This window comes from Gorilla gorilla, chromosome 13 (assembly GCF_029281585.2).
Source record: "Gorilla gorilla gorilla isolate KB3781 chromosome 13, NHGRI_mGorGor1-v2.1_pri, whole genome shotgun sequence".
NCBI classification, from domain to species: domain Eukaryota; kingdom Metazoa; phylum Chordata; class Mammalia; order Primates; family Hominidae; genus Gorilla; species Gorilla gorilla.
Window position 1 is genome coordinate 106,370,386 of NC_073237.2, and position 18,557 is coordinate 106,388,942.

At 45.1% G+C, this 18,557-nt stretch overlaps 1 protein-coding gene across 7 annotated transcripts in view; it reads left to right on the plus strand.

Annotated features, from left to right (window-relative positions):
• The window catches only part of PALM2AKAP2 (PALM2 and AKAP2 fusion), a 533,118-nt gene that overhangs the window by 483,118 nt on the left and 31,443 nt on the right, over positions 1-18,557 (plus strand). For 6 of the 7 annotated variants that reach the window (XM_055351792.2, XM_063696659.1, XM_063696660.1 and 3 more), the window contains one exon: positions 13,677-16,083. In XM_055351792.2, coding sequence (XP_055207767.2) covers positions 13,677-16,083 — 2,407 coding nt within the window. Of the gene's footprint in view, positions 1-3,023; positions 3,169-13,676; positions 16,084-18,557 lie in introns of those variants that run through there. The other variant, XM_055351794.2, reaches the window with a different exon arrangement.

Genomic DNA, 18,557 nt, shown 5'->3' on the forward strand with positions numbered 1-18,557 from the left:
TGGGGATTCATGGCTTCTAGCCAGAACTCTGTTCCTAACCAGTGGGGTGACCCTAGGGGGTAGGTGGCTGCCATTGGCTGGGGTCTTCCCCTCTGCAGAGTGCATGATAATCCCCACTTTGCCATTAATGGGAGGATTAAATAGAAGGTATAGAAGGGTATGTGGCACAGACAAGGCACACAGTAGGAGCACCATAGATATTGGCTGCATGATGATCATAATGGTATCAATTGTATTTAAACCCCAGTGGCTAGACTTTCATAAATTGAAGTTTACTTCCCAGTCAACCAGGACCAAGTTTCAAAATGGCTTCTTTTCCCCCAGGGCAAGGCACCCTCAGAAACTAACGAAATCAGGTGACGGCAAAACAGTGCAAATTTATTTTCAGAAAACCCACCCCAAGCTCAGAGTCTACACTTAAAGGGTGTAGAGGTGTGAGCTGCAGCTAGATGTTACCTGCTGGATTCTACTCTGGTCATTTCTCTCTAGAGACTCCACTGTCATCAAGTGTGGGATGGCTCTGTTTATGCTTTTGCAGCCTCAGGCTAGCTTGCTGGGTTTTCATGTCTCCCTCTGCCTCTGAGTATAATCCACTTTTCTGGAGTACCTAACTGTGACTTTGCCATAGAGTATTTTCCTAACCTCAACCCTATTTTTGCAGCTTGGGTTGAGGGGAGACTCAGGCAACTGTGTGAATGTGTGTGTTTTTGTGTGCATGCACAAATACAAATGCATGGGTGTGTATGTGTGAGTATATAGATTAGTTTGTTAGGGTTGCCATGACAAGGTATCACACATTGGTGGGGGGAGGCTTAAACAACAGAAATTTATAGTCTTACAGTTGGGAGGCTAGAAGCACAAAATCCTCAGTAGAGTTGGTTCCTTTGGAGGGCTGTGAGGGAAGGATCTGTTCCAGGCCCCTCTCCTTGGCTTATAAGTAGTTGTGTTCCCTCTATGCACATCTCTGTGTCTACATTTCCTCTTATTCTAAAGACCCTAGTCATACTGGATTAGGGCCCACCCTGGTGACCTCACTGAAATGTCATTACCTCTGTAAAGACTCATCTCCAAATAAGGTCACATTCTGAGGTCCTTGGTGTTAGGAGTTCAACATAAGAACTTGTGGAGATGACTCAAGTCAACACACAACAGTGTGCCTGTGTGTGGGTGGAGCATATGTGTGTTTGTGTGTGTAGTGGACTCTGGCGTCTCTGAGACACCAGGTCATTTGCAAACCTACTCCTTGGAAAATAGTACTTTAAGAGCACATACAGTTGTCTCTTGTGAATAGGGCAGATTTAAAACCTTTTTCTAAAACAAATCTTCCCACGGGTGTGGAGGGGCAGGTGTGGTAATGGAGTGGGTCCCGGGTACCCCTCTTGCATCGCTGGTCGAGGGCACCTCATAATGCAAAGTCCTTCCCTGGTTCTTCATTCTCAAGCAGAGCAATGCCATTGGCATGTGATTTCTGCCTCATTTTACTTTAGATGACTAAGTAGCATCTTGAAGTGCCTTTGGCTACACAACAGAACATTCCAATTATTCCACAGGGCAGCATAAATTCGGAGTTCCCTTGGAGCTCCCTGGTGACTTGATACCACCAAGTCAGTCACTGAGGAACTCCCCAATATTTCTAAATAAATTTGGAAAATGTTTTTAGCATATGGAAAATGTTGTTTAGATGCTGTAAATAGTTGTAAAGTCTACTTTTAGCCTCCTTTTCAAAAGAGCCTTCCTGGGCTCCATCTACTCTGATTATCCCTTCCTTGACTCGTGTGCTTGGAAGGGTCCCAGGAGGACTGCTATGCTGGCTGGTGTGCACACCACAGGTGAACCCTGTTGCATCTTTCAGCTGCTCACCAGGATAAACTGCTCTAAAACTGACCCCAAATGAGCTGGCCCCACAGAACCATGTGTGGCGTTTGTCATCTTTCCCCCAGTTTACTGTAAATCTCAGTTCTCTTTGACCTCTAAAATCTTACTGAAAAAGTGACTACTTCATGGTACTGAACTGACCTGGAATTCTGACTGACTTTCTAGTTCTGCCCGTAAGTTATGCCCTAAATTTTCCAGGTCAACGTAGAGTTCCAGGGAATGAGGTGGACGGAATCTGGAGGCAGAGTTGAGCCAGTGGGTGTTATCAGGCAGGGGGCACTGATAAACACGCCAACTCCCCGTTAGAGTTAGTGTAGTGCTGGGGGCCCTATTCTGAGGTGACACTGATGTCTCTACTCAAGGCAAATGCGCATCTGTTTTCTTGATGGCAGAGGACTGTTGTTAGCCATGGGATGGTGCAGCCACTTCCTCCAGATATTCCTTGAAATTAGAGCACTCATCTCAGACTTCAGATGCATCTGTCCACTTTGGCATGGACTATAATGTAGCCACTTAAAACACATCTTACAAGGGCCATTAAATAACATAAAAAGTGCTTGTGAAATGATATGAGTAAAAAAAAAAGTTGGCACAGAATTGCATTTACTGTCTGGTCTCAATGATATTAAATATGTATTTCTGAGAAGATGACAATGGAATGAAATAAAATATTAACTTTTTTTCTGATTGGAGGGGTAATGAATATTTTTTATTTTCTAAATGTTCTGTGGTGAGCATTTGTTATCACACACAGACACATGCACACATGCACATACCACATGCATGTACACACGCACAAGCACACACCACAGGCTGTCCTGAAAAGTCTGTCTAACTGGAGATTTCTCCAGGGTCTTTCAGATTTTTTGCTGCCTCAATACCGCTGGGATATCAATTCCCTGCTTGTCCCAGGGCCCACCTCTGAATTGCCGAGAAGACAGCGGTAGCTGATTCACATCAATGCTAACTGATTCACCTCAACGCTGCCAGCTCCTGCCTCCCTGCTCAGCCTTGAGCGTGACAGGAGCAGGCCGGGCCTGCTCTGGCTGGGAATGCCGCTGCCCTCCAGCTCCGGCCAGCCAGGGAGGGGCCAGGCCTCTCCGAAGGAGATTAAAGTCCTTCTTTGTGTGAATGGCCTTTTAGGGAGCAGAGGGAGGGCCCACGGTGACATCACAGTCTTCCGTCAGGAGGCTCAGGAGGAATTTGTCCAGCTTGAGCCAGGGTGCACGCAGGAATCTGTCTGGAAAAAGGCGGTTCTCACTGAGGAGGTTTGAGGCGCGCGCTCTGGGCAGGGTAAGCTGAGTCTGCTGACTTATCTTCGTGTCCTTTTCTTTCTAATTTGAAAGGACAGGGGTCTTTTTTTGAGGCCAGTGTCTTTATGGAGGAGGTTTTCTGAGTCTGTCATGTGCTGTGGAGTCCTTTCTTGCTGGAGAGTAGGCAGCCGAGCTCAAACTGGTGTCTTGCTTCTCTCTCTCTCTCTTTTTTTTTTTTTTTTGCAAATCTTGTAAAACTCTCAGCTTTTGTGCTAAGAGGCAAAGAGGACGCTCAGTCCTGCACATATAGTGCAAAGCTATATGAGTCGTCTGTGGCAGATCACGCTTTGAAGATGGTGCAAGTGTGTCTGTGAGAATCTGTGTGCCCTTTTCCAGAACAGAACCAAGTGACTCGGTGATTCTGGTACCTCGTTTCTTAGCCATCTAGCATTTGTTCAAGAGACTCAGTCTTGTGGTCTACAGCTAGCCTTCTGTTTCCATGCTGTGGAACTCACCACATTCACAGGGTGGCCTGGGGGAATATGGTTTTGGGGGGAATGTGTGGTGCCTGTCTCTTGGACGTCCCATGGGTATGGAAGGAAACCCTCGCCAGCTTTGTTCATAGGCACAGAATCATCTGTAGACAGAGGGTTAACCACAAATGCATCTGGCACTGTTTTCTCTTTTCTTGGGGCTCTGCCTCAGTATAGTGGATTCTGCTGGTCCACAGTGGTGTTTGGCTTTTGATCCCTGCCATGACCTGCTCACCAGGCGTGAACCCAAGATCTGGAACTATTTTTAAACCAAGAGGGACACAGCAAATTTATAAAGAACTGAAAAACTAGGCTTGCTTTTGTCTTTAGCAGAATCGGTTACCCTAGAAATCTCAGCTTGCAGGAGCCAGAGTTCCCTCTGTGGCCTTTAGCTTGGTTTATTCTGGGGTGGGGACTACCTTGCAAAATAATCTCCAGTGAAAAGGGCCTTTGGTGAGAAGAGCCTCCGAGGGCTCCCTGATAGGGCGCTCAGTATCCCTCATTGAGGAAAACATGAAACTCACATCTCTCCTCATTCACGGGAAACCCGGAAGCCTCTCAGTCACTCCTGTAAGAAGTGGGTCTCCAAGTAACGGAAAGAAACAACCCTTTCATCAGCTGCTGCAGAAAAGGCAACAGCAGCTTCCTTCCTTTCCTCCCCTCCCCACTGCTGACCCCCACCACACACACTGTCTTCAGTTTCTTTCACAGAAAGCCCAAGCTGTAAATATATTCATCAAATAACACCTTAACATTTTCCAGATGTGATTGGAGCCACTGACTTTTCAGCAGGGCTAAGAGGAGGTTGTTCATAGGCTAAGCTATGGTGCTGGGGGAGACTCCATTCTATGAGAAATTGACCAGTCTCCTTCACTAGGAATGTGGGTCAAGACACAGGGAAGCCTTGTTTCCAGTGAAGGGGTGGGGAGTTGCAGAAGTATTTTCATCCCGTCTTCAGACCTGTACCTGAGGCATAAGACAGAGAGAATAGCAGAACAGTGATTACTCTTTTGACCAATACCGTAGAAGCTCTCAGAAAAAAAGGCTGGACCTGCAGGAGCAGGAACAGGACTCCTGGCCTCCAAAGGGTTGAGTTTTCTTTTTAGAACTGCCCTAGTCACATTGAGCTGTAATGGCTTCATGGCAGGAGATCCATGGAGGCAAACCAAGAAGTGTTTTTAGTATCTGCCCCTTTTAAGGCTCACAGCATTGACCCGAGCCTGCCGGGTCCAAATTTAGCCTGCGTTTGCCGCAGGAGTGCTTGAGGTCTGGAGTCTGGCCGGCTGTCTTCCATCAGCCAGGAGGGGAGGCTCTAGCCTCTTTAGGGAGTGGCTTAGTTCCCAGTTTCCCACAATCAACACGGGTCCCTAGTTCCACAGGCCGGAAGAAGCTTTGCTCGGGGGATGGAAGAGGAAAGCCTGCTCAGGACTGGAATGTGGCCCAGGTTATCACCCGGGGCCTCTCCTCTCCTCCACTTCCCGCTTGTAGGCTCGGCTTAGAGGCCCAAGTCTAACCCTTGCAGCAAGCAATTCCCAGACTTTCCTGCTGTCAGTGCCTTCAGGGGAGGGTGGAACGGCCCACTCGGAGTCCCAGCTCCTTCTCCTTCCTGTCGTCGTCACCAGGGAGGGCCAGAGGAGGTGCAGCCAGCCTGCTTAGAAACTTTGGTGCACCGCGCTTTCTTCAATTCTTTTTGCCCGGCACAGTTTGCGCCGTTGAAGAGGGCTGGAAGTTTATTTCCAGCTATTGCTGCAGCACTTCCTTCCCCTAGTGCTGTTCGTTCTTCTTATGGGAACTGGTACTCACTCCCTCCAAGTCTGTGAGCGTCTTGCTGGGGATGGCGGATCACCTTGGAGCTCTGAGGACCTCGCATGGCCCAGGCTGAGAGCATATAGCTCTGCAGGGTCCCAGGATATGCTTATGGATCCAAGGTAGTGTTGACTTCTTCAACTTCTGTTCCCTTCCTTATGCCTCGGGTTCCCTCGGTTTGGGGAGTTAGCCTCCCCCAGACCTCCTGACTGCAGCTTTGCCTGGTTTGTCCAAAGCTGATGAGGTTCAGCTGATGTGGGCATCTTTTAGGTTTCTGGGCATCATCCACCAGCCAGGTGCACTTCCTCCCATCCCACCCTCACCCCTTCTGCATTTGCCTTCATGCTGGAGACATCCTGACTTAGCCAGAAAGTTAAAAGTTTAGGAAGAACCTCTCTAAAGACAGCCACGCATAGCTCGTGGAACCAGTTCTTCATCATGATTGTCATTGCGTCCTGTGTACTGAAAACGTGACTTACAAAAGAGAGGCAGGATGAGAAGGGAAAACGGAGATACTCTCTGATTTCACAGCTATGAGGAAGTTTTGTTTTATAGCCATGCCTCTGTTCGTAGGCCAAGAGTGAGTTTATATTTTTGGTGGAACTTATAAATAACTGGATTAAAGGATCGGGTCACCTATTATCTGGAGAAAAGCATTTCTAATTTAAATGTCATGGCTTTAGTAGGAAGTAATCTGGGTTATTCAAAGCAGAGAAACCTGGTTGTACAGCCTGATGTTCGAGTAATTTGGTTCACACTGTGCATTTAGGCTAGGAGCCTAGGAGGTCGAGATGGGTTAGGGACACTGTCGAGCTTTAACAGCCTGAGGATGGTGGGGCAGAGGGGAGGCTGTGAACACAGTGAACATTGTCCTTGTGGTGAAGGACACCTTTCTGCTCTCCGCCTGGTCTCAGGCAGGCCTGCTAAGGAAAATGCACTTCCTTAAAGTTATTTCTGTTCATGACATGCCTAGCTGTAGGCCTAGGTACCCTGGGCAGAAAGAACACATGGGTGTCTATGCCCAGTGGGGCAGGGATCAGGGCCCTGCTGTTGTGTTTTCTGTGCAAATGTAAACAGGCTTCTAGAATCTCACTTGTGGTGTTGGTGAAGAGTTGCAGCCTTTTCCCACAGTGTCCATCATAATGACATGGACATGGGATCTTAATATTTTACCTCTGGCAAGTGGCCAGAGGAAACAGAACCCCTTCAGAGACCAGCCCAGAGGGTGAAATCCCCAGACTGTGCAAGAAGTCACATTTCTAGCTGACACGTAGAGCAACAGATACGTCTCCAGAGAGTTAACTCTCCAGGGAGTTCATCTATTTCTGACCAAGACTGAATACAGAAGGTAAAGGGATCATCGACTTTTAAAGCTAAATTGTGAGTCTCATATCATCTGTAGAGATTCAAGCAAGCAAAAGATCAACCAAAAAGCCAAACTAACCCTCTTTTGATCCATCCACTCTTCTTACCATTTCCCATGTCATTTTAAAAGCCTCCTATTATTGAGACTCCATTTTGATATATCAGGATAGAATGAGAAGAACCCACCTTCAAATCCTGGCTAAGGCACTTACTAGCCAGGTGATCTTGGGAAACGTCCCTCTATTTCTCTATACCTCTTATTCTGAAGTTTTAAGACTGAAATAAAATTCGTGCCTTTCCCACTTAACAGAGGGCCATTTTTCAAGCATCAGCTGACATATGTATGTGCATGTACTGTGAAATGATAAGCTGTTAGACATGTGTCAACCAGAAAATGGGGATGCCGCACTTACAGCATGCCCACAGGACAGGCTTGTCAGGGCTGTCTCATTCACTTGTACATTTACTTGGCTAGTTGAGTTGTGGAGATGGACCAGGTTCTGTTTTATCCCATGTGTGACCCCTCCTCTGCTTCCCATGTGACTGGAGCCCCAGGTCTGGGTGGTTCTTGACTGCTCATTCTACTTACTGCATTTCAGGACTTAACTTTTAAGGACATTTTGTGAAATTACTCCCTCTGTTGCAGCACAACTGTATCTTCCTAGTCGTGTTCAGCTTCAACTAAAATTCACATGTAAGGATCTGGGGTTGGGGAAAGATTAGGGAGATTAGAGCTGCCATAGATTCTGACTTTGAGTCTTTCCCGGGCCTTTTTTCTTTCATCTTTTCTTCTTGATTTCTTTTCTTCTAAAAATCTCCTGCTCTTTTCCCAAAAGAAAATCAGTCTGCTGCCAGAAAGAATATAATATCTGTCATTTAAACCTCAGTGTAAAATGGCTTAATAATAGTGAACATTTGCATTAACCGTTTTACAGTTTACATAGTACTTTTAAGTACATTTTCTAACTTAATTCTCAAAACAGATTTGGGAGATATTATTAGTCCTGCTTATGAAGGAGTTCTGTTCTCAGCAGAATTCCATAATTACAAAAAGTCTGGTGGGACTTTTATAGGTAGAGCCAAGAAATGACCCCAGACTCTGGTCTTTGGACGCTAAACTCTGAATTACCACGTTTTCTGCATTATTTAGGTGGAGACATAGGCACCTGTGTTGTAAATTAAGCCATGCTAATTTGCTTTGCAAAACTATTAAACACTTTTTGGTAAATAAAGGCGACTTTAGTTGCAGCCTGGCTACCAGGTTATGTTAAACACAGGTCTCTGGGACCAAATTCTGGCACTCATACAGACTTGTGTTAAATAAACATTTATACAAAATGCTATGAGGAAATCTCAGCTCCCTAAATTTCTAGATGCTCCAACCCCACCTTGCCTGAAGACAGATGTGGCAACTTTATGAAGACAGGATTCTGTTACCATTTTAGTGGGTGGTAAGCAACCGAAGTCCCCTGAGCCAAAGGCTAGAAACAAGATTGTTTAGTTCTCAAACCTCAAACACCATCCCTAAGGGTGTATAAACCAAAGGGTTCGCTCTGTTGGCATATCCCCTTTATGAAAGGGTGAGGAAGATCTCTAATCCACAAATTTGAACACCACCAATTTCACGGATTTCTAACATTCATTATGCTAATTGACAGGCCACTAATTTCACTAATGAAAACCTATTTCTCACCTTAATTATGCCAATTAGCAAAGCTTCAGGGGTTCTTGGGAGTTAAAGGGAGCTAAGTACTGGAGGAAGCCACCTGTGGGGCGTGGGCTCTCTCATTGGATCCTAGATGACCATCCTTTGAGTTTATATTCCCAGTTAGGATGGTTGTCAGACCCTGGAATGTAATTTAAACTAATTTCAGAAGCACACAGCTGTATTAAATTGCCCCGATCAAGTATTTGAAAGTAAATGGTAGGCATCCTAACCAGCTGTTAACTATTCTAGGAATTTAGTGGGAAGGGCAGGTTTCTGTGTCGTGGTATTAGGGCTCTACCTGGAGGGTGAACTGGGCCGATCTAAAAAGCTCCCACAGCCCCTTTGCACCCTAGTTTTTCTCTGACCTTAGAAAACCCAGTTTGATGATTCTTTCATATCCTCCTGTTTTTGCATTGGGGCATAGTTCATTTCAAAAAGGACTTTCCTGGTGATTGAATGAATGTGCATCTTATCTGAATCTGGAATCACGTTCGCCTAATTTGAAGCATGGAGAAAATTCTGGACCTTCTTATCTTCAAAGAGAGCAATAAGCATTTGTTGGTTTAAACAAGACATCATCTGATGATACCAAGCCCAGATTCCTGCCCAATCCGGATAGGTTAGATTTCCAGCCCATTTCCATTTACCTGGTGTAGTTGCCGGTGGCTTTGATTCCATCAGGCCATCATGCATGAAGGCAAATTCTTACTGCTGACAGTGGAACTCAGGAATTCGCTCTTTTGTTATCATTGTTGTCTAACTTTACAAAACCTCAAGACCTCTGGTGCGTGATTGTGTATCAGTAATTCAGAGTTGTTTATCTCTTCAAATACTTCCATGCCAATTAGAGGTTAAACCTGCTGCTTCCTGAGTAGATGGAATTGTCATGAAGAATTTTCTGAATTTATGGGGAAAGGGGGACTGGATGCCATATAGCTCACAAGAAGGAGGGCCTCTTTCCTGTTTACACCCTCCAGTGTCTAGAGGTTTAAACAAATGTATCGGAAAGGAATCATCCCAAATTACACTGGAACCCCCAAACTTTGACTTTTAACAAGTAACTAGCGTGTGTGTGTGTGTGTGTGTGTGTGTGTGTGTGTGATGGAGTTTCACTCTTATTGACCAGGCTGGAGTGCCGTGGCGTGATCTCGGCTCACTGCAACTTCCTCCTCCCAGGTTCAAGCAATTCTCCTGCCTCGGCCTCTCAAGCAGCTGGGATTACAGAGGCACCTGCCACCACGCCTGGCTAATTTTTTGTATTTTCAGTAGAGATGGGGTTTCACCATGTTGGCCAGGCTGGTCTCGAACTCCTGACCTCACCTCAGGTGATCTGCCTGCCTTAGCCTCCCAAAGTGCTGGGATTACAGGGGTGAGCCACCGTGCGGGCTTCTTTTTTTTTCTTTTTGAGACCAAGCCTCACTTCCTCACCCAGGCTGGAATGCTCCAACCTCCGCTCTCCGGGTTCAAGAGATTCTCTTGCCAAATAGCTGGGATTACAGGTGTACACCAACATGCCTGGCCAACTTTTGTATTTTTAGTGGAGACAGGGTTTCACCATGTTGGTCAGGCTGGTCTCAAACTCCTGACCTCAAGTGATCCACCCACATTGGCCTCCCAAAATGTTGGGATTACAGGCGTGAGCCACCGCACCCAGCCTTTTTTAAAACAGTCTCACTTCCTCACCCAGACTGGAATGCAGTGGCACTATCTTGGCTCACAGCAACCTCCGCTTTCCAGGTTGAAGCGATTCTCATGCCAAGTAGCTGGGATTACAGGTGTACACCACCATGCCTGGCTAACTTTTGTATTTTTAGTGGAGAGGAGGTTTCACCATGTTGATCAGGCTGTTCTCAAACTCCAGACTTCAAGTGATCCACCCACCTTGGCCTCCCAAAGTGCTGGGATTACAGGCATGAGCTATTGCACCCTGCCAACTAACTAGCATATTTTAAAATCTCAGTTTGACCGATCACAGAAGACATAGCTACTTGTAAAATAATTTCTGATTCAAAGATAAGGGCAGTTTTGTATTTTTTTTTCAAACAATTGCAAAAGTATATTGTCAAATTGTCGTCTTAGATTTTAAATATTTGGTACCAAAACAACTATTTCTAGTTCAAAAAGTGTGCCTTGGAAAGAGCTGATACAATTTTTGAATCCTAAAAAGAAAATGTGGAAAGGCATCTGCTCATTCATCATCAAGCACTTGAAGTGTGAAACATTCAACAGAAAGGGACAATGCTGATGTGAGGAGCGGAGAAGTGTTCTTGGGAAATGGCTTTGGAGATAAGCCCTATCACTCCTTCCTCTGTGATTAGCAACAAGAGACAAAGAGAAGCAATTTCTTCACTTGCCTGATTCAGACTAAGAAAACTCTAAAATAGACTTAGGGCTTTCTTGGAAGTACAGGGAACTCATTTTTTTTTTAAAGGGTGTTGTCTTCTGGAGCTTATTGTTGCTGCTAATTTCATTATGACCCTGCAGAATAACCTCCCCTCGTGTTTAATGAACGGATTAATTAATTAAACTATAGAACTAATTATTTGCCTTTTAGTTTCCTTTACTATTACGTTGCCCTTCTTCCTCTCCTCAGGTATTCTAAAGCATCTTGTGTTTCAGGAGAGCAGTGTTTTCTAACCATATTTCAGTCCTACCAGCTTCCTACTGATTTCCCACTCCCCTCCGCCCACCCCGGCCCCCAAGCCAAAAAGGATAGAAGGAGAGCTCTGTTGTTCCCATGCAGAATATTAGCAGTGAGTCATTGGCCAAAAGAAGCCAGGGTTGAGGGTGCCGTAGGTAATCTGACTCATCTTAGCAGTACCATGAATCTCTCTTTGTTTGTCTTCTTATTCCAATAATAATTTTCCATGGAGTGGGCTAATTTTGGCCTAGGTTTACTTGAAATTGAATGGCAGCCAGTAAGTTTCAGCATTCAAATTTTGTGTAATTCTTAATGATATATGAGTAGAAGTTACTGACAATGTCTCATCCAACAAAAAGTTTAGTTAATAGTTTTAAAAGGGCTGGCCATGCAGGGTGGCTCATGCCTGTAATCCCAGCACTTTGGGAGGCCAAGGCTGGACTGCTTGAGTCCGGGAGTTTGAGACCAGCCTGGGCAACATAGCAAGACTCTATCTCTACAAAAAATTTTAAAAATTAGCCAGGCATGGTGATGCCCACCTGTAGTCCTAAGGGAGACTGAGGCAGGAGGATCCCATGAGCTCAGGAGTTCAAGGTTGCAGTGAGCTATGATCACATCACTGTGCTCCAGCCTGGGCAACAGAGCAAGAGCCTGTCTCTTAAAAAAAAAAAAAAAAAAAAAAAAAAAAAGGAAGGTGGCAGCAAAAACTATTTAATGATGGTCAAAAATAAAAAATAAAGATATTAGCAATTATAAATATTAATTGTGTTAAGTATCACTCTTTAACAAAGACCAGACCTAGACTGGAAGAAAATCAGAGAACGGAAGATGTTGACAAAAGAGGAACACTCATTATTTGTGCCTGTTAATGGAGAAGACATATACATTACTTGAATAATTTAAGTCTGAAAGGAAATGTGGAAAGTGAAGAGTGAAGGAAACCCCCCAGTTCATGGATAACTCGGAGAGTTTTTCAACATTCTGACAGCAGTGCAGAGCACTTACGGTGAACTCCCGTGTTTTCTTAGGTCTCGAGAACAAATCCATAATTATCCACTTTTTTGGGAAGGATTTTGAAATTAATTTCCTGAGAATCGTCCTAAGGTGGTGTTTTAATATTCTAAGCATTTAAAATTGTTGAAACCTTAGATATATGAAAATTACACTCTCTTACAATTTTGCATTGTCCTATGTCAATAATACCAGGCACATTATAAACTTGAGACAGGGAAACAAAGCCAACCTAGGTGTTGTAAGGTCCTTCATGGTAACTCAAATTAAGTTTATACTTTACTGGAATTCTTTGAGATAAGCCAGAGTCCTTTGATATGAAAAAGAAAATCATCTTATAATTTGAAAATTAATGTTTCTAATGCCAAATAACAAAATTACATAGGCTAGATAACTGGTAGAAAAATAAGATGGATGGGTTGGGCGTGGTGGCTCATGTCTGTAATCCCAGCACTTCGGGAGGCTGAGGCGGGCAGATTACTTGAGTACAGGAGTTCAAGACCAGCCTGGGAGACATGGAGAAACTCTGTCTCTACAAAAAAAAAATATATATATATAAATCAGCCAGGGGTGATGGCACACACCGGTAGTCCTGGGAGGTAGAGGTTGCAATGAGCCGAGATGGCACACTGCACTCCAGCCTGGGCCACAGAGCAAAACCCCATCTAAAAAAAAAAAAACCCTCAGGACAAAAAACCTCCTTCCTTAAAAAAAAAAAAAAAAAAAGAAAAATATGATGGGTTTTAAAACATTAAGAAGATAGGGTTTTCTTATTGAATCACAAACTGAAGATATCACATATAAAGCAGTTAAAAAACTGGAGGAGAGGTACCATTGGCCATTAGTTTTTCAAAGCAGTGCTGACTTCTTAACTAAAGAGTATTATTTTGATGCAATCCCAGAAAACAGAGCTGTGCAGTCAGTGGCTTTGGTGATGGTGTTCATAAGGCACATGGTCAATTACAGCCATGGCAGTGAGGCACTGTAGCCTGTGTGCTGCCATTAAAGGGATCTACTGTTTTCCAGTATTTTATTCTGCAAAGATTTTCCAGAAAGTTTCTTGTCTCCAGAATAACTGCATTACATCTGGCAGAGAGTCATATGTTTTAAAGATCTGTTCATACAAAAGGACCTTCTTTTTGCAATCCTATTAATAGTCGTATTGCATAGCCTGCAATCATTTGCTACAAAATACTTGGGAAGACTCTGGTACAATAATGATGTAATCTCTTCCACCTTAGTAGATAAAATTTAAAAATGGCACTAGCATGTAAACAAAATGGAATCCATAAATTAGAGAGGATTGGGCACCTGTTACTACAAGAAAATGAACATTTAAGGGATTATTAGGACATTTCTATTCAAAAGAATTTGTCACTGTGGTTTCCATTTTCCTTCCTCTTAGTTATGAGTCAGTTTGTCAGCATTCACATCCATAAGAGATGCAGTATTTAACCCTGACTTTTGTTTACTCTTTATTCCAGAAGCCTCCCCAGCTTTCTGAGGATGATATCCGGCTAAAAAGCGAGGGAGACAACTACAGTGCCACCCTCCTGGAGCCTGCTGCCAGCTCTCTTTCCCCAGATCACAAAAACATGGAAATTGAGGTGTCTGTTGCAGAATGTAAAAGTGTTCCTGGAATCACCTCTACCCCACATCCCATGGACCACCCGTCCACTTTCTATTCACCCCCCCATAATGGCCTCCTTACTGATCACCACGAATCCCTGGATAATGATGTCGCCAGAGAGATCCGCTATCTAGATGAGGTGCTAGAGGCCAACTGCTGTGATTCTGCTGTGGATGGAACGTACAATGGAACATCCTCCCCAGAGCCTGGTGCAGTGGTTCTGGTGGGCGGCCTAAGCCCCCCTGTCCACGAGGCGACCCAGCCAGAACCCACAGAAAGAACAGCTAGCCGGCAGGCACCTCCTCACATCGAGCTCAGTAATAGCAGCCCTGACCCCATGGCAGAGGCAGAAAGAACAAATGGCCATTCCCCCAGCCAGCCTAGAGATGCGCTGGGGGACAGCCTGCAGGTGCCTGTCAGCCCCAGCTCCACAACCAGCTCACGGTGTTCTTCCCGAGATGGAGAGTTCACTCTCACCACACTGAAAAAGGAGGCCAAGTTTGAGCTGCGTGCCTTCCATGAGGACAAGAAGCCCTCCAAGCTCTTTGAGGATGACGAGCATGAGAAAGAACAATACTGCATTAGAAAAGTGAGGCCTTCAGAGGAGATGCTGGAGCTGGAAAAGGAGAGGAGAGAGCTCATCCGCAGCCAGGCCGTCAAGAAGAATCCTGGCATTGCAGCAAAATGGTGGAATCCCCCGCAGGAAAAAACCATCGAGGAGCAGCTGGACGAGGAACATCTGGAGTCGCACAAAAAGTACAAGGAGCGCAAAGAGAGAAGGGCACAGCAGGAACAGTTGCTGCTGCAGCAGCAGTTACAGCAGCAGCAGCCCCCATCGCAGCTCTGCACAGCCCCTGCCTCTTCTCATGAACGTGCAAGCATGAATGACAAAGCAAAGGAGGACATTGTCACAGAGCAGATAGATTTCTCTGCTGCTCGCAAACAATTTCAGCTGATGGAGAATTCCAGGCAAGCGGTGGCCAAGGGCCAGAGTACACCCAGGCTGTTCTCCATCAAGCCTTTCTACAGGCCTCTGGGGTCAGTCAACTCAGACAAGCCACTGACTAATCTGAGACCACCTTCTGTCGGGGGACCTCCAGAAGACAGTGGTGCCTCAGCCGCCAAGGGACAGAAATCCCCCGGTGCCCTGGAGACCCCATCGGCAGCAGGAAGCCAGGGCAACACAGCCTCTCAGGGGAAGGAAGGGCCCTACAGCGAGCCTTCTAAACGTGGGCCCTTATCTAAACTGTGGGCTGAGGATGGAGAATTTACGAGCGCCCGGGCCGTCCTCACCGTGGTCAAGGATGATGACCATGGGATTTTGGATCAGTTCTCAAGATCTGTCAATGTCTCCTTGACCCAAGAGGAGCTTGACTCTGGTCTGGATGAATTGTCAGTGAGGTCTCAGGATACCACAGTCCTGGAGACCCTATCCAATGATTTCAGCATGGACAACATCAGTGACAGCGGGGCATCCAATGAGACAACCAATGCCCTCCAGGAAAATTCACTGGCTGATTTTTCTCTGCCCCAGACGCCACAAACTGACAACCCCTCAGAGGGCCGAGGAGAAGGCGTCTCCAAGTCATTTAGTGATCATGGTTTCTATTCCCCTTCCTCCACGCTGGGGGACTCTCCATCGGTTGATGACCCCTTGGAGTATCAGGCTGGCCTCCTGGTGCAGAATGCCATTCAACAAGCCATAGCCGAGCAGGTGGATAAAGCTGTGTCCAAAACCAGCAGGGATGGAGCAGAGCAACAGGGACCTGAAGCGACTGTAGAGGAAACTGAAACTGGGGCTTTCGGCTCAGAAAAGCCTCAGAGCATGTTTGAGCCACCTCAGGTGTCTTCTCCTGTTCAAGAGAAAAGGGATGTATTACCAAAGATTCTGCCTGCTGAAGACAGGGCGCTCAGGGAAAGGGGGCCCCCCCAGCCACTGCCAGCTGTGCAGCCCAGTGGCCCGATTAACATGGAGGAGACCAGGCCCGAAGGAAGCTATTTCAGCAAGTACTCGGAGGCAGCTGAGCTGAGAAGCACAGCCTCCCTCCTGGCCACTCAAGAATCTGACGTGATGGTTGGGCCTTTCAAGCTGAGGTCCAGGAAACAGCGGACTTTGTCCATGATTGAGGAAGAGATCCGAGCAGCTCAGGAAAGGGAAGAGGAGCTGAAGAGGCAGAGACAAGTCTTGCAGAGTACGCAGAGCCCCAGGACAAAGAATGCCCCATCGCTGCCCTCCAGAACATGCTACAAAACTGCCCCAGGTAAGTGAGGTGCCTTACATGAGAGACAGATGCCACAGCAGTCTGTTGTTGTTGATTCCAGCTCATGGGTTTCTATGTGGAGCCTCCTCTGTGTGTGTCTGGAATAAGTGTTGGGGGGACACTGTCATGAGAATTCCAGCATACAGGGACATGCAACAAAAGTGTCAAGAGTGTCCTCTAGAAGAACCCTGAGCTTGCATGGAGTTTGCCACTTTCCAGAGGATGCAATAGCTCCTTCTTTGTTGTTCTGCTTTGGCCTTGGTTTATTATAAAGAATTGTTCTCTTTTACTTGAAAGCCTGCCTCTTGTCTGAAGGAGAGGCTGTTTGTGGCATAGAACCAGAGTGGACCCATGTGTGGACTATGTTGGAATCAGTAGCTTGACCCTCAGTATCTAGTTAAACCCATCTGATTTGGGAGTTGCCCTCTACTAACTAACCCCTTCTGAATGCTGGTTTCCTTCCCAGCAATGATAGTCATGGCATGGCATGGCATTTCAGACTGGTCCATGCAAAATGCTTTTGTTCATCTTCTGTGTAACTGGGTTTTTCTTCTTAAGTCACCACAAAGCAACTACTTTGGAATCAGGAGTGGACGCATCTGTTCTTGTCATGTGACCCATTTGGAGAAGTTGCATTACTCTTCACAAAGGCAGGTCTTTAATCCCTTCATATTGCCTGGGTGGTCCCTTTTTTGAATACTTTGTATAGATGGTTGATGTTAATTAGGGTGCTAATTATTATTGCTACCATATGGATAACAGTGTGACCAGTTGTTTTTATTTTCCATGTGAATGTGATGGCAATCAGGGATCCACAGATCTTCAACTATAGAAAACGCTGCTCAAAGCGTGGTCCAAGCTAGTCCAGGAATCATTTGCTACTGGTTCATTCTAAGTTCAGACATCGAGAGTAAGCATTTGAAAACTCTTATTGCAATGTGATATTGTCCTGAAATCCAAGCGTGGGATTTTTGTATTTTACAAAACTATTGCTTCATAATGGACTGGTGGGGAAAAACTGATGCTTCACCAGAGAAAATTTAAGAATCATTACCCTAAAGGATAATTGTTGACACTTATCTTGGTCCATCCATATCTTAATCTTATCTTGATACTTGGCTTCCATCAAATCTACAATGACACAAGGTCACTCTTCTCATTAACTTTTTAAAATTGGAAAGAATCTCCAACCTAAAGAAAAGTTCCCAAGTACAGTACAAATGTCTTTCTGTTTTGAATCATTTGAGAGTAAATTGCCAACATGATGCCCCATCACCCCCAATTTTGTAGACTGCTCCCTAATGTGGGTCTCTGATGCTTTCATATGATGATTTTCAGGTTGTGCATCTTTGGTAGGAATACCACCAAATTGATGCTGTGTTCTCACTGTATCCAAACAGGTAGCACGTGGTATTAGTTTGTCCCATTATGGTGACAGGTGTCAACTCTGATCACTTAATATTGATTATGATCACTCCATTGAGGGAGTGTCTGCCAGCCTTCTGCACAGTAGTTACTTTTTTCTTTTGTAATTAATATACATTTTGTAGGGCAATACTGTGGTATTCTGCAATTTTCACCCCATTTCTTATCAAACTTCATTTATTTATGTTGGTATGATCTCATGGATTCCTATGATATTCAGTGGATTCCTGTGATATTCAATGGATTATAATCCATTTCTTTTATTATTTTTATCCGCAATTTGTTCAGTTACAGCTCACGGGAGCCCTTTCTGGCTAACTTATATGTCCTTTGGAGATGTCCCCATTATCCTTTGAGTGCTTCCTCAATTTCTGGCATCGCAAGATATTCCAGTTTCATCTTATACTTTCCCAACCCTGGAATCGGTCGTCTCTCTGAAGAGCACTAGTTTCTGATGATGGAGAATGGTATTTAGAAACAAAGATCTGAGTGCTAGCTGTGCTCATTATTATTGCATTGTCACTAGCCCCAGGCACTCTCAGTGGACAGAATTAGAAATTATACACATCTCTCTTGAAAATCATGAGTTTGCCCTGATGCTTTTTAATTCTTATTTAATAAAAGGTTCATTCATACTTTCTCCCTTTCCATATTTGTGACCACCTTCTTGACAACAAGATACTTAGTTTTTATTATCTGTAATATGTTTATTATTTAACTAGCCCTCCTTCCCCCACACTCCAGTATAACCAGTCTCCTGTTTTCCTCACCAAACTTGGGCTCCAACATCATTTTCCGGGGGGCCACTGCCACCGCCCTTCACCAACACCCTCCTTACCCTACCTGGGCTCCAACACTACAGCAGGTACCATCTTATTCAGCCTGGCCTAGTGACTTTTGGACTGAGTTGTTTGGGAAGGAAAGGAAAGGGAGGAAGAAGAGGAAGAGTGCAGTGACTTTCTTAATATATGCCATCAAATTGGTGATAAAGTTTCAACAAATGAATAATGGGGGGGCAGGCACAAACATTCAGACCGTAGCATGAGTAT